Source organism: Phodopus roborovskii, unplaced genomic scaffold (assembly GCF_943737965.1).
Source record: "Phodopus roborovskii unplaced genomic scaffold, PHOROB, whole genome shotgun sequence".
NCBI classification, from domain to species: domain Eukaryota; kingdom Metazoa; phylum Chordata; class Mammalia; order Rodentia; family Cricetidae; genus Phodopus; species Phodopus roborovskii.
Genome location: NW_026126646.1, coordinates 1,756,539 through 1,772,810, shown reverse-complemented (window position 1 = coordinate 1,772,810; position 16,272 = coordinate 1,756,539). Strand labels below are relative to the sequence as shown.

General features: G+C 51.2%; 1 protein-coding gene across 2 annotated transcripts in view; it reads right to left on the bottom strand.

Moving 5' to 3' along the window:
* The window catches only part of Gpr157 (G protein-coupled receptor 157), a 162,933-nt gene that overhangs the window by 133,057 nt on the left and 13,604 nt on the right, over positions 1-16,272 (bottom strand). Inside the window, exons 3-4 of one of the 2 annotated variants that reach the window (XR_007833631.1) lie at positions 14,983-15,180; positions 13,171-14,583 (exon numbers count right to left, since the gene is read on the bottom strand). Coding sequence is in view for 1 of the 2 variants with exons in the window: in XM_051173799.1 (XP_051029756.1) it covers positions 14,380-14,583; positions 14,983-15,180 (402 nt within the window). In the remaining variant the exon portion in view is untranslated. Of the gene's footprint in view, positions 1-11,205; positions 14,584-14,982; positions 15,181-16,272 lie in introns of those variants that run through there. The other variant, XM_051173799.1, reaches the window with a different exon arrangement.

The following is a 16,272-nucleotide window of genomic DNA, read 5'->3' as shown; positions in this document are numbered from 1 at the left end:
TCCTTTGGGCCACAGCCGCAGCATGCCCACAGGAGCCAGGGATATTGCCCCAAAGCCACCTTGAGGGTACTCCTGAAGGCTATTCTATGTCTTTTGTGTTCTCTGAAGACCTGTCCTGAGTCTCTGGACCCAGCCATGCCACAGCCAAGCTAACAGGCTTTAGGGCTGGAAGGAGGGCAGTGGGCACTCTTGGGGACATAGCACCCCGGTTGCTTCCTGCTTGGGAGTGCATGGGTCTTCGTGGTTTTCAGACTCTCCCCCCCCCCCCCTTATCCCGCTACTCTCCATGATCAGGGGCAGATGGATTCGGCCTGCTGAGTTTTCCAAGGCCATCATCCTTCCCTTGCTTCTGTGGCTTCTGGATGAGAAAGAAAATCCGTCGCTGTATTTTAGCTTTGGGATTTGTTTTTATGCTTTTATTTATTCATTTTTGTTTCGAGACAGAGTCCCATTCTGTAGTCCAGGCTGTTCTGGAGTCCACTATATAGCCCAGGCTAGCCTTTAACCTGAGAGGATCCTGCCTCAGTTTCCCAAATGTTGGGATCATCTATAAGCCTGAACCATCAAACTGTCAGCTTTGGAGTTTTAAAAGGTCTTAATAAACACCATCGATGAACACACAGACATTTTGGTGAATTACACACTACAGTACGAGCCATGTGGAGGGAACACATAGAGCTAACTACTAATATTTCCAGTAACTTGACCTGTGTTTCAGAGCCGTCTCTGCTAAGGGTTAGAGGGTTCGAGAGAAAAAGTGGTGTGGTTCAGGCAGTACCTGGGCTGAGACCAGTAGGGCCACCTTTGACACCCTCCTCTCCATGAGGCGGTTTTGATCCACTGTGGGGAGCAATCTACGATGCCCAAAGACTTTAAGTTGTTTCCATACTGTTCTAAAAGACTTTTTTCATTTTATGTATGTGAGTGTTCTCATGAGTTTGTCTTCATGTATGTGCGTATACCATGTGTGTGCCTCGAGCCTGCTAAGGTCAGAAGAGGTAGACAGATCCACAGGAACTAAGGTTAGATGGTTAGGGTCACCACGTGGGTGCTGGAACCCAAACCTGCCTCTTCTTCAAGAAGAAGAGGTACTCTTAACTGCTGAGACATCTCCCCAGCCCCTTAAGTTGCTTCTAAACTGGGGAAAGAACTTGCCAAGGGTTCTGGGCTGGAGATTTAGGTCTCAGATCTCAATTCCAGAACCACCATTAGTGACACAACACAGAAACTGTGAGCACGGTTTTTGAGTAAGAGGAGTCCTGCCTGGTGTGGTGACACAGCCCATAATCCCAGCACTTGGGAGGTGGAGGCAGGATGCATCAGCTCAAGGTCACTCTTGGGTTCACAGCCTGGGCTGTGTGAGACCAGATCTAAAACAAATGGCAAGTAAGAAAGGAAAGGAGGGGGCGGGGGTTTGGGGGGCTTAGAATTTGGGAGCTGCCCTTTCTGGGCTGTGAGCTTATGTATGATTTTCCTTTTAGTGTTTTTATTTACTGGGCCTTTTGTTATGCCAAAGAGTTGAGGTAATGGGTACAAAAATAGCTCTGGCCTCTTGGGGCTCAGACTCTTCATTGAGGAAACAGTCTGTCCTAGTTAGCTTCCTATTGCTGTCTTAAAGGCCATGACCAGAAGCAACTTAGGAAGGAAAGGGTTTATTTCATCTTAAACTCCTGATTACGCCGCCCTTCAGAGAAGCCAAGGCAGAGCCTAAAGGAGAAGCCTAGAATAGGAACGGAAGCAGAGACTGTGAAGGAACATTGCTTACTGCCTGGTCTCCGTGGCTTGCTTTTTAAATACATCCCAGGACCACCTGTCTAAAGGTGGCACCACCCATAATGGGCTGGGCTCTCCCATGGCAATCATCATTATTCAAGAAAATGTCCCATAGACTTACCCACAAGCCAATCAAATAAAGACGTTTTCTCTCTTCCCAAATCAACTGACAAAAACAAACTAGCGTGCAGAATATAGTCACATGAACGTGTTGAGAAACTGGGGCTATTAATGGCTCTTGGCAGGGGAGGGGAAGTCGGGGTGAAGTTGAGCATGGAAGTAGGGAAGTAGAGAGTGTTCTGTGCTGGTGGGGGACCCTGTGTTCTTTGCCCTGAAGGGATTGCAAAATCAGCTTGTCTGACATGCATAGAGGGGATCGGAAGAGACAGCTGTCAGGGCTCGTAGCCTGGCTTCATCTTTTTGTTTTTAAGACAGAGTCTCTCTAAATAGCGCTGGCTATGTAGACAAGGCTGGCGTCAAGCCGACAGATCTCCGACTGCCTCTGCCTCCTGAGTTCAGGAGCTTGCATGTTTTTTTAGAACACAGAGCATTAAGACTTTGGGGGAAGCTGGGGTCCTGGTTCCTTTCTGTTGTGTGATAAAACACCCTGGTCAAAAAGCAACTTAGGGGAGGCAAGGGTTTATCTGGCTTACACTTCCAGGTCACAGCTCATCACTGAGGGGAAATCATGGCAGGAACTCAGTGGAGAGAAAGAAGTGCACCCAAGCCACCTTCTGTCCCTGTGTTTCCCTTTAGTGCAGGGACTCATGCCTGGCTGGCGAATGGTGTTGTCCGCGATGGACTAGGATTTCCGGTGCCAAGCAACAATCGACACGATGCCCTAAAGACGTGCCCACAGGCCTGGCCCGGGCACTGCTTCAGCTGAGGCTCTCACCTCAGATGATTCTAGGTTGACACAAGTTGACATAAACTAACCCTCACCCTGGGCATCGTGGTATATACCCATACATACCCACATCCCAACAGTGGGAAGGCTGAGGTGGGAAGATTTGAGTAGCAGCCAGTCTGGACTATGTGCTGAGGCTTTGCTCTCAAAGGAAATTGTGTGGGGAGGGCACGGGGAGTGTAGTGTAGGTGCCCATCATGAAGGAGGCCCTGGGTTTGCCTGCAGCTCTGCAAACCACGAAGAAAAGGTTTAATGCAATGATAACAGCATACGACTACTAGTGGAGGTTGTTTTTTGTTTTTTAAGATTTTGATTTTTTTATTTAATTTTTATGTCTATGAGTGTTTGCCTGCATGTATGTATGTGTGTGTGTGTGTGTGTGTGTGCACCATGTGGATGCCTGATGCCTGAGGAAGCCAAGAAGGTATCAGACCCCTTAAAATGGGAGTTAAGGGGCTGGAGAGATGGCTCAGAGGTTAAGAGCACTGGCTGCTCTTCTAGAGGTCCTGAGTTCAATTCCCAGCACCCACATGGTGGCTCACAGCCATCTGTAATGAGATCTGGCGCCCTCTTCTGGCATCTAGGTCTTCATGCCAGAACATTGTATGCATAATAAATAAATCTTTAAGAAAAAACAAGCAAAAAAAAAAAAAAAAAAAAAAAAAAAACGGGAGGTAAAGATGGTTGTGAGCCACCATGTGGGTGTTGGGTCCTTTGGAAGAGCAGCCAGTGCTCCTAACTACATGATCCATACCTCCAGTCCCATGGTGATTACTTCATGTAACCCAGGTTGGGCTAAAACTCCGCATATAGTGAGAATGATCTTACACTCCTGGTCCCCCTGCCTCCACCTCGGAGTGCTGGGATCACATGTCTACCTAACCAGTGGTTCTGGTTCTTCCCTGTTTGGCTTTATTTCCCATCCAGGTGCAGCACGCGCAGCTCTTACCACTGAGCCGCACTGCCTCCCTCCCCTTTAGTAGTCTCCTGGCTGTGAGTGGCCCGAGGACTGCGGTGTGCTGATGGATGCAGATGGAGGTTTCTCGGTTTCTACCTTATCACAATTGCAGTCGCTTTAGTTTGCGCTCAAACTATGTAGCAGTCTAGTCAGCTCTCCTGTCCATGCGCTGTTATCTTTCTATGCCATGGGGCAGCGTGTACACACAGCACGGAGGAAAGCCCTGGATGCCTGAGGGCACAAGCTGAGGTGGGCGGGCGTGGGCTGGAGGCTGCTCTGAGGCAGGGACTGGCAGCCATCATGATAAGGAACGTGTCACAGCGAGGTTCAAACAGGCATACTCTGTTCTTCCAGGCTCGCTGTTGGGCTGCACCTTGTCTAGAGAGGGGTTGACACAAGCCGTCCAAAGTCCAGCGCCTGCCCTACGTGTCTTCTGTCGTCTGTGCCCTGTCCCCAGCTCTACTCCACAGGGGTGTGTCCCCTGCCTATGAGAACCCAAGTCCAAAATGGTGGTGAGTAGTGAAGGCGGGGGAGAGGCGGGTACAGGAGTCAGCACCTTAGCACCTGTCCACGCCTCTGACCAATGTCTCCAAAGTAGGGAGGCTGTGGTCCCCACACTGACTCAGCACCCGGAGTGGAAGTTCAGCTTGCCCTGTTCTTTTCCTCCGAGAACAGAATTTGACCTTGTCTATCACCGGGTACAGTGGACGGTACAGTACAGAGGGGTGTGTTCCCCAGAGTCACGGGCCCAGAGCACGAGAGCCTCAGAGACAGGCATGGCTTCTGGCGATCAAGCATGGCCCCTTTGTTGCACATAGCCATTCCCTTTTCCTTTTAAGATGTATAGTTTTTGGTTTTACTTGTGTGTGCATACATACATGTCATGTGTGCAGGTGCCCTCGGAGGTCAGAAGTGTCTGCTTCTCTTGGGGCTGAAGTTACAAGTGGCTGGGAGATGCCTGACATGGGCGTTAGGAACCCAACTCACGTCCTCTGGAAGGGCCGGAGATACTTTTAACCTTCTGAGGAGGCCAGACAGTGTCTCACTGTTCAACATGTGGTTACAAATACGGAAGGGCTACACATCTTAGTTATTTAATTAACTTCTTTCTTTGAATGTGTGTGTACATATCCTGCGGAGGCCAGAAGACAACCTGGGCTAGTGTTCTCAGAGATACTGCCCAACTCCTTTGACAGGAAGCATCTCATTTGTCTGGAGCTCACAGCTTAGACTAGACTGGCTGGCTAGCCAGACTCAGGAATCCTCCTGTCTGCGCCTCCCTGGTCTTTTACAGGAGTTTGTGGCTTGAACTTGGGGACTCATGCTTGCAAAACAAGTCCTCAGTGACTGAAACATCTCTCTAGCCCTTTAGCCTTCTTCTGGTTATGCTGGGGGATAGAACCCAGGGCTGCCTGGACATGTTTAGGCAAGTGTTCTGTCTCTGCGAGACAGCTGCTGCTCTTGCTTTTTCGAGCGGGGGGTGGGGGGGTGGGGGGGTGGGGGGGTAGGGGGGTGTGTCTCAGGGTGCACCCCAGCCTGGTGTGAAATCTCAACTCTCCAGCCTCCTCAGCCTCCTCAGCATTGGGATTACAGGTGTGTACCACCCCAGCCATCTTAAAACACTTTATAAATTTTTTTTATGTGTAAAGGTGTTTTGCATGCATGTATACCTGTGTGCCATTGAGTGATACAGGGCACCGGATCCCCTGGAACTGGAGTTACAGATGGTTGTGGACAGCCATGTGCTGTTGGTAAGAGAACCCCGGTCCTGTAAAAGAGCAGCCAGTGCTCTAGACCTCTAAGCTATGGCTCTGGCCCCACCTTAACTGTTTTAATTGTTCGTTTCAGGGATGGGGATGCTGCCTTGCCAAGCATGTGTGTTGCCCGGGTTTGATCCCCAGCACTGCAAAGCAAATTGTCATTATTTGCTATTGGAGGAAGGCTGAGGTAGGAGGATCAAGCAAGTTCCGGTCCTGTCTGGGTGAGCTGTAGAATGAGTTCCAGGTCAGCCTGGGTAACTTAGTGAGACCCTCTCTGAAACTGTTAAAAGAGGGAATGTCACTCAGCAGCAGGCACTGGCCTAGATGTGTGACTCTAGGTTCCCTCCCCAGTACTGCGACTATGCCTGTAATCTCGTCTCTAGGAAGGCTGATGTGAACCTGAGACAGCCTAGATTATATAGTAAGGCCATGACTGTGTGTGTGTGTGTGTGAGAGAGAGAGAGAGAGAGAGAAAGAGAGAGAGAGAGAGAGAGAGAGAGAGAGAGAGAGAGAGAGAGAGAGAGTCTAATCTGGGCTGCAGCTCAGTGGTGGTACTCTTACCTGTTTGGTCCTCCAGCTCCCGAATGCTTGGCTACGAGACAAACAGATCTGTGAAGGCTTCATTTCCGCAGGTCTCCAGGTGCTTAAGACCGAGTCAAGCACCTGAGAAGCGTTGCCCTCTGTTTTTCCTGAAAGCCATCCATCAGTAATTCCAACTTGGCTATGGTGGTGCAAGCTGGTAATTCCAACACTGGGAGACCCCGGCAGCAAGATGAGCAGGAGCCCAGGCCTGCCTGAACCATGCAAAATGGGACCCTGATTCAAAATATACAAAAGGGCAACCTCCCAGATGTATGGGCAGCCCACGGCGACTCACTCTCAAGGTTCTCCTCGATGCTCCCCCAGCAGATCATGCAAGGACTCTCTTGCCTGTCTGTGCCTCCTCCTGGGATGGCAGCCAAGGGAGTGATGAAGGGAAGAGGCAGGTCTGTTCCCCTCGGGCCAGTGAGTGCCTCTCCCTGGCATCGTATCTGCATAACAGCAGACCTGAACAAGAAAACATAACTGTCTTGCACCTCCACCCTGCACCCTACACAGAGGAAGACTGCCAGAGGCTGGGATGCGGTGGTACGTGCATGCCTGGAATCCCAGCATCAGAGGCAGGAGGATTCTTGATTCTGAAGCTTGATTGAAATCCAAGCAAAACAACGGAAAAAAAAAAAAAAAACAAATGTTATCTGGGTATAGTGGTGGACACCTGGAATCTCAGCTCTGGGGAGGTAGATATAGAGAGATTGTTAGTTCAATTCCATCCTTGGTCAATAGTGGGTTTGAGGCCAGCCTGGGCTACAGGAGAGCCAGTCTCAATAACTGTGCTTTAGGGTTTCTATTGCTGTGATAAAACATGACCGAAAGCAACTTGGGGAGGAAAGGGTTACCTCATCCTCCAGCTTCACCCTCCATCGTGGTGGGTCATCAGGGCTGGGACTCAAGGTGGGAACCTGGCATCCTGGCTCCTTTGGCACCACCCACACTTGAGTTGGGCCCTCCCACATCAATCATTAATTAAGAAAATGCTGCACAGACTTGCCTACCGACCAATCTGATGGAGGCGTTGTCTCAGTTAAGGCTCCCTCTTCTCAAGAGCCTCTAGCTTGCTTCAAGTTGGGAAGACAAACAAACAACAGCTAATCGGGTCAGTTACCTTGGTGAGGTGTGCACCTGAGAAAAGACTACTCAGACGCAGGTGTACGCCAGTACAATCTTTATTTGCCAGTGGGTGACTACACCGGGTGCTCGGGATCCCCACATAGCACCGAGCCTTCCTCAGGATGAACTTTGAGGCACACCCAAAAACCAGGCTCTGGGTTGGCATACTTCTGTTAGCAAGAGCACGTAGCCAGAATTGGAGCCACAGAAGCCAAAAAGCAGTTCAGAGACTTTCCCAGAACCATGGACTTTGATGGGTCAGCTCTTTGTTCTCATTCTGGCTGAGGCTGCTGCCTGCATGCTGAGTTTTGCAGCCTGAATGGTGTTTCCATCATGGAATCAGTTGCACTAAGGTCGTCTGGGGACGCTAAGGTCTGGGGCCACTATAGCCTGTGACCACTAAGGCCTGGGGCCTGCTAAATTACCAAAAACAAAACCTCAGCAAACTAAGCAAAGTAGCCCTGGGTCTGGAGTGTGGCATTTGCCCAGTGTGTGAGACCCTGGATCCCAGCCATAACAGCAGACCTGGACGTACCCTAAATATAATGTTTACAAGCTAGTTCCTGCCTCCAGGGGGCACTATCGCCCACAACCATTTCATTCCCGAATTCTGTCTACTTGCCATTCTCCTCTACTGAAAGAAATACAGAAAGGTTGTGAATTAGGCTGGCCTAGTGGGTAGTTTCATGGATCGCCTTTCTGATGGAGATATTCTGTAACAACTCTGTCTTTGTCAGTTTGTTCTAGCAAACCTTGGAATCTTTTGGCTTTGGTGACTATACCCTGGCACAATGTGCCCAGGCAAGCCCATGGCTCTGTGTTCTGCCAGCAATAGAGAGGACCAGAGGGCGGGAAGACCTGCCTCCTTCTCCGAAAGCATGGGTGTAAGAAATTGCCAAGAATTCTTGCATGAATAGAGGCACCAACAAGAGTAAGTATTAGGCTGGAGAGATGGCTCAGTGGTTAAGAGCACTGGCTGCTCTTCCAGAGGACTCAGGTTCAATTCCTGACACCCACATGGCAGCTTACAACTCTCTATAACTCCAGACCCTGGGGATCCAATGCCCTATTCTGACCTCCCCTTGGAGCAGGTATGCAACAATGACCAGACATATGTATAGGCCAAACACCCGTACACAATAAAATAAATAATTAATTTTTAAAAAGTAAGTCTTTGTTGAGGCTGGGGAGCTAGCTCAGAGGTTAGAGCACTGGCTGCTCTTCCAGGGGCCCAGGTTCAGTTCCCGGCACCCGCGTGGCAGCTCACAACTTCCTGTAACTCCAGGGACCTGACCCCTCTTCTGACCTCCAGGAGTGCCAGGCATGCACATGGACATACAAGCAGGCAAAACATGTGCACATAAATAAAACATTTTAAAATTAGCCAAGTGTGGCAGCACCTACCTTTAATCCAAGCTCTCAGGAGGCCGAGGCAGAGGCAGGCAGATTTCTGTGGGTTCCAGGCCAGCCTGGTCTACGGAGTGAGTTCCAGAACAGCTAGGGCTACATAGTGAAACCTTGTCCTAGGAGTATCGTGGTTAAACAAGGATCAGGATAAACAAATAGGCCGAATAGATGTTTATTCAGGGAGAAATAACTTACAACCTAGACAGATGAACACCAGGAAATTCAACCCGATCCTCTCCTGTCCGAGTCACGCCAGAAAGAGAACCTTTCCTGGCCCCCTCCGTCCTCCTTTCACAGGTCACTCCGCCCATGGCTCCACCCCCAATGGGCGTGGTCAGTGCCACAGACGGACTATCTCACTACATAGGAGGGAAAAAAAGTTCTCTCTTTTGGGGTCACCCCTGATGACCATGGCTGTGCCTGGGCTCTCAACTGTGATGTTGTCTATGTAGAGTCGGCAGGAAGTAGGATCTTCAGGATGGCTTCAATTATCCAAGACAGGCTGAGCAGCAGTGGAGGTGACAACCTGGGTCACAGGCTTTCTCTGGGGGTCTTGGTGTGACGTGCTGGACCCATTTTGGTCTCATTGTTACATAGTTACAACAGCCGGGCTTGGGAGGCATTGACTCCCGGTGGTATAAGGGAGGAGGCTGTGCTTGGAGTCTAGTTCTCTCCAGAGGCTCGCGGCTTACTGGGAGCAGGAACTAACCCTCTTTTCTGTTTCCCCTTCAGTGGCCTGGGACCTGCAAATACGAGGAAAATGCTCCACGCTGAACCACACCTCCAGCCCTTGCCTGCTTTTCACTCCCATCAGTTTCTTCTCTTTGTGAGTGTGTGCATATGCGTGCATGTATATGTGTGTCTATGTGTGCACATGTGGGTGCTTGTGTGCAAGTGTGTGTATGTGTGTGTGCACATGTGGGTGCTCGTGTGCAAGTGTGTGTATGTGTGTGTGCACATGTGGGTGCTCGTGTGCGTGTGTATGTGTGTGTGACAACATCTGGTGTCATTCCACCAGTGCCCATCTACCTTGTTCTTTTGAGACAGAATCTTTCACTGGAACCAGGCCTTGCTGATTAGACTGGCTGTCCATTAAAACCCAGGGTTCCTCCTGTCTCTGCCTCCCTAGTGCTGGGATTCTAGGCACACACCATCATGCTTAACTTTTTCAGTGGGTGCTGAGACTTGAACTCTGGTCCTCATAACGAGTCAGCCAGCACTTTGCCTACTGAGACAGCTTGTCTGTGGGGAATTATCTTGCTTGCCTTAAAAGATGCGTGTGAGCAGTGCCATTCCCCAGCTTGGGTCCTGGACTGTTGAAGATTATTAAGTATGTTTGCATTCACCTCTCTCTGCTCTTCTGGGACATGATATGAGCAGCTGACTTGAGTTTCTGCAGTTCTGAGTTTCCTGAAATGATGGAACCTGAATTTTTAAGTTAAAATAAACCTTTTTCCTATGTTGCTTTCTGTTTTGTTTTGTTTTTGAGACACTATGTAGCCATGGTCTGCCTGGAACTCTATGTAGACTAGGCTTGTCTTGAACTCCCAGAGATCTCCCTGCCTCTACCTCCCAGGCACTGGGATTAGAGGGGTGTGCCACCAGGCTCAGGCCCTAAATTGCTTTTTGTCAGGACATTTTATTAGAGCAACAGAAACGAAACCAGGACACAGACACACGCTGGGCCGGTCCCTGGAACACAGTCCCAGAAGAACATGTAGTGTTTAGAGCTCTTCTGGGGAACCTGTGGGCACAAGAGGTCATCCTGTTAGGTGTCCATTGGCTAAGGGCAGAGAGAGGCCACCAAGCCCAGGGACAGTGCAGTGCAGGGAGGGACAGCAAGCTGCATTTCCTGCTGAGAGAAGGTTGGAGAGAGCTTGGGAGACAGGGAAAAGCACCAGGTCAGGGAGCCTGGAATGCCACGGCCCGGGGCTGGATGCATGGGCCCTGCACAGCTGGCTTCCCTGATGCCCACCTCCTTGTGCTCACACAAAGAAACCCCAGTGAATCAGGAGGCAGGGTATTAAGTCTGTGATCCCAGCAATGAGAAGTTGAGGTTCAGACTCACGGTCTGGATGGAGTCAGGTGCTGCAGAGGACCTTTTAAGCAGGGAAGGAGACAGGAGGTGGTACAGGATGAGCTTGCCAGTCAGGTCAGGTGGGAGAAATGGGTGGGAAGGGAGAGAGGTGTGGAGGGTCGGGGAGGGCAGGGGAGGGTGAGGGAAGGTCAGGAGAGTTATGAAGAGTCACAGACAGCCAGAGAGGGTCAGGGAGAATCAAGAAGGATCACAGATGGCCAGGGAGGGTCGTAGAGGGTCATGAAGGATTGTGGAGGGTCAGGGAGGGGAGGGTAAGAGAGGGTAGGGGAGAGTGAGGGAGGGTGGGAAACACAGTATGAGAATCAACTACCAAAGGTGGAAGGTTCTGGAGGCTGGAAGAGGAGAGTGAGGGAGTTCAGGGTTACAGAGTACGACTTGCCCAGGACTTCAGGACAGAAGCTAGACAAGAGGGTAGGAGGAGGTCTGCAGCCAATAAAAACTTGTGCCTGCACCTTGGCAAGTGTCTGTGTGTGAAGCCCAAGCCTGTGGCCAGTGGTACACATCTTAAAAGAAAGGGCTCTCCAGGCCTCGGCCACCACACCTCAGGCCACTCAGCCCTTCCCCCATCAGTGTGGAATGAACTTAGCAAACACACAGGAGAAAAATAATTGATTCCTTTAATTTAAAACAGCAAGAGTTTGGGCTTTCACCCAGCCAGGGTTAAACATCAGGCTTCCAGAAAATTTCATGCTATGCTTAATTATGCCACAACTGTGATTTCACAAAACCATGAGGAGGGGGCTGGAGGCATGGCTCGGCAGTTCTTGGAGAAGACCCAGGGTTAGTTTGTTACCCACTGTAACGCTGGCTTCTGGGGGTCAGACTCCCGTCTGTCCCCCCCACTTACACACACAGAAACATTCACACATGAACAAAGCCAAGACAAATGAAGGGTTCCATCTAGGCTTTGGACACATAACAATCTTTATTTGTTATTCTTTTCAGAGAGACAGAACAAACTAAAAGGCTCCAGAGAGTTGGCTGGGTTTGGTGGCATAGGCCTGTAATTCCAGGAACAGTGAAACTGAGACAGGAGGGTCTCAAGTTCGAGGCCTGCCTGGACAACTAGTGAGAACCCTTGCTTCAACACTTAAAAGAGAAAATAAAGGGCTGGGGAAGTGGAGAAATGCTAGAGCACTTGCGTAGCATGCAGAGGCCTAGGTTTAATCCCCTGGTATCTCAAAAAATGTGTGTGTGTGTGTGTGTGTGAACAAAACAAAAACAAAACCCCGCCCCAGATGGACAGAGGCAGAAAGCAGCTGGCAACTGATTAGGAAACCTGGAGTCACAAAGTGCTGAAGGAGGGTGATGGGGGGGGGGGACGGACACAACATGGCATGCTCTGCAACACCCGTTAGGGCTGAGGTCATATTTGGGTGGCTGAGGGGCACCGACAGATAAATATGAATAACACTAATAGAGACAGAAAGCCACCAGGCAGAGCAAGGCATAGAGGAGCCAGCAGCCTCTAGCGCCCCCCACTGGGCACTGAGGACTCACCTTCCTCTAGTTCCAAACTCTGAGCACCTGCTGGACCCACTTGGCTCTGAGAAGAGCTCACAGGGCTAGAGACAAGGCACCAAGCCTGGGTCACCACCATTCACCTGCAGTGACAAGGCATCGTGGGAAACAGATGGACAGAGCCAAAGTGTGGAGCCTGTGGAGGGTTTTACAGACAGCAAGCCTGGCAGATAGCATCAATCATCAAACAGAGAGCTTGAGTGAGCCCCAGGCTCCAGGACCTCCAACAGCTAGGGCTCCACAATGCCTGCCCAGCTGGGTTTATTCCAGCATCATTTCCTCTGTGGTACTTGGTAGATATTTTACTCCTCTGCGGGAAACAAATTCCTAGAATTTCTGCTCCATTTTCGAAGCCAACAGCGCACAAAGTGGCTGTAATGTCTTCACAGGACCTCAGCATGCCCTAGGCCCCCTACATAGGCTGTTTCTATAAGCAGACAGCCCCCTGCCCAGGGGCTTCCTTTGACTCCCAAGAGGGAGCTCACCCCTTGTAGATTTTCCTAAAGAAACGCTTTCCAGGGAAATTAGGAAAGGAGACCTCTGGGCGACTATTCCTTTCCTGGCAGAGACATTGAGAACAGAATGGGAACGGATGGCCCAGTGCGACTTTGCACTCACCCTGCGCCGCTTTATGGGGCTCTGAATCCTCTTAGCTTTGTGGGGTACTGACAGAGTCCAAGGGCGCTACCTACAGGTACAGTAGAACATTTCCCTCTCTGGCTTGACCGTGGAGGTCACACTGACCATTCTGAGTGCCCAAGACTCAGCCAATACCGTTCTCTGAATTGAGGAAAATGTTGGTAGAGCCACTGAGTAGAAACGGATGCACAGCTCACTTGCACCCTTCTCTGGCTGGGCATGGTGGAGCTGGAGGCTGTAATCCTAGCTTCCTGGGAGGTCGAGGTAGGAAAAATCACAAGTTCAAGAACAGCCTGGCTCATTGACAGTTCGAGGCCAGTCTAGGCAACTTAGTGAGACTCTGTCTCAAAACAAAAAACAAAAGGAAGGCTCAGGGTAGAACCCAGTGGCAGAGCACTTGCTTAACAGGCACAAGGCCCTAGTACAGAAAGAACACAACAAAACCTTTTTTTTAATGTAATTATCAGGAGGCAGAGGCAGGTGGATCTCTGTGAGTTTGAGGCCAGCATGGTCTACACAGCAAGTTCCAGGCCAGCCAGGGCTACACAATGAGACCCTGTCTCAAACAAAATAGAATGTAATGACCTCAGAACCCTCTTTCTATATTCCACAAAAAACTACAAAAAAATAAAAACAAAAACCAAACAAACAACAACAACAACAAAAACCGGAAAGAAAAAAAAAAAAGAAAGAAAAAGAAAGGAAGAGGAAAAGGCTTTTTTAAATACTTTGGTGCAGTGACCAACTTGGAAACTACCACTGAGCTCAAGGCCGAATCTCCCCTTTGGGGAGGAATCAGTATTTGGACCATTCACCAACTCCCTGATCACCTTTCCTACAAAAAACAAACAAACAAAATATGACTAAACAAAGTGCAAAGTCAGACACCCTCCCAATCCACCCCTAAAGGCGGGTATATGAGAACATCAGGTAACAGTGTGTCAGCCTTAGAGGCTGGAGTGCGGCTGCCCTCTTCCTGGTACTGGAAGAGATCTGAATGCTATGTGATTGACTAATGGGCAGGACTCTGGACACTGACCTGTGCTGAAATACAAATGCAATAAATATTGAGGGCTGATGGCACAAGCAGAGAATCTGTGAGACGCCATGAGTGTGTGCGTGGGTGGTTTGGATCAGTGACGGAGCCTCCTGTGACCTCAGTGGACCTGCTTGCTTTATGGGAACCCGTCTGTGCTGTTCAGCTCTAACTACTCCAGGCTCTCTAGGGAATCAATATCCTGGCAAACCTGGGCCTCATACTGTGATGTCTGAGAGGGGATGCATAGCATGCCTGGGAGGGGTCCATCCATAGGCATGGGTCCCTAAAACTGTAAACAGTGCTGGTGGCCACAGGACACTGAGAACCAGTGCCCTGACAGGTTCCTGCACACCTGGTTTCCCCGAATCCCATGTCTTTGGGCTCACACAAACAAACCCCACTGAGCCAGGACACGGGTGTGCAGGGGGTGCGCGTCTGCCTGAGAGTCTAGGAGGTAGAAGAGGCTGCGCTGATGGCTGTCCCTTCGCAGGGGTCCGAGCTTCCCGCGTGCATGACCCTGTATCCGGTGGCCACAGGAACCAGGAGGACAGTGAGGAAAGTCAAGGCTCAGGTGCTGGGAACTTCTGGGACCCGTCTGGATTCCCATGACTCTCTCATCTTGGGGGGAGTAGGCGCCCCAGGAGGGTTCTGGGTGGAGGGCCGCGGACAGCAGGGGCAGCAGAGGAGAGATAAGAGCCTTGTGCGGACTGCACGGGTGCAGAGGACGAACATGATGCAGTTGGCTCCTCCCTGGAAGGTGTTCCCGATGCCCTGGGGAGGGGGAGTCAGTGGGCTGCTATGAAACCATGACCTTTCCGTCCCTGCCTCTAACTGCCATGGGATGAGCTCCGCTGTGAGGCCTTTAGCAGAGTTCTGGACAGGCCTGAACTGGCCACCTAGCCAGAACCGCCTTTAGGCTCCCTGCTGTGAGACGGACCAGTCAGCTCTCCCGGGCTTCTCTAGGTTGCTAAGAACAACCACAGATTTCTCCCATCCCTTCTTACAAAGCCACCCTTGCCTGGGGACAGGGGAAGGACATTAAGCTACCCCTGCTTCCCATAGGTGCACCCTGGCCAATACCCTGGGGCTGAGACGTCTGTAGGTCTGTAGGGAAGGGATCTGACCTTGTCACTGTGGGGCAGCAGGGCCCACGGGGACAGACATACGTACATGCAGAACAACCAGTACAGGCGCCTGCACGGCCGGCGAGCCGCAGAGGGTCAGGACGAAGCGCACGGTGCTCCAGACCCGGAGGCAGATGAATATGAGCGGGATCAGGATTAGTTTCTTATCAGCCATGGAGGCAGAGGAGCCTTGCTGCAGCGGGCGCACCTCGCAGATGGGCCGGTACTCCGAGAGTGCCTGGTGCTTCGCAGAGGACAGGGAGCAGAGACCTGAGCCAGGTGGGCCTCTTACCACACCCACCCATGCACATCCACACATCCACACCAGCCCAGGAAGGCAAGAGCGGGTACTGTTGCCCTGCCCACGTGGACACTGAGGAGGCCTGGAGTCTATCAGACTAAAAGCCACTCCCCCAACACACACTCCAATTCCCAGATCGGATCCCCTGCATACTCCACAGGAGTGTCTCAGAGATGTCATAAACCCTGCCCAGGATGAGCAGCTCTCATCAACCCTCAAGCCCACTGCACATTCGTCTCAGCTGAGTGACATTTCATTCTTCTGTCACCTGGGTGATGGGCATCATCTTTTAGTCCCCTTTTCCCGGGACACACCTGCCCTACGGGCAAGTCCTAGAGGCCCCACCTGCAGAACAGACCCAGAAACGGGATGCTTGACCTACCACCATGGCATGACAGACATGCCTGCTTGGTCTCCCTCCTTCCGCTACAAACTCAGAGGCAAGTCCTCAGAGGGTCTAAGGCAGGTTTGGCAAGCCCTCCACTCAAAGCTCTCGGTGGCTCCGGTTCATGCCGTCCTTATGCTACCCCATCAGGTGAGCCCTGGCTCAGTTCTGGGCTCAGTCCCATCCTCCCTTGCTCACTCTTCCAGCCACATCACTCTCCTCCAACCCCAGGTCTCAGCTGGTCCCTGAACCTGGGGGAGCACGCTCAGTTATGTGCAGCTCCCTCACCCTCAAGTCCTCATTCGGGGTCACATTCTGGATGAGGCCCACGAGAAGCCATCTTTCAAACAGCCCGAGCCCGCTCCAGCCATGGGCTGCTGTCGGTTTTCCATGGTTCTTCCCAACCTTCACCCTCTCCCATGTCACTCACCCTTGTTGCTCAGCTTAGCCCTGCCACCACCCTCCCCCTCCACAGTGCAAGACCCCCAGGGCGCAGGCTCGCCCAAAGAGGAGTTGAGGGAAGGAAGGGGCCAGCCTTGGCTCTTGCATTCCCGAGGAGGAACGTTTGTCGGGGCAGGAAGGATACTCAGTTTGAAACCACAATCAAGTTTGTAAAACCAATTGACCTGGAGGAGGAGAGGTGTCAGTTT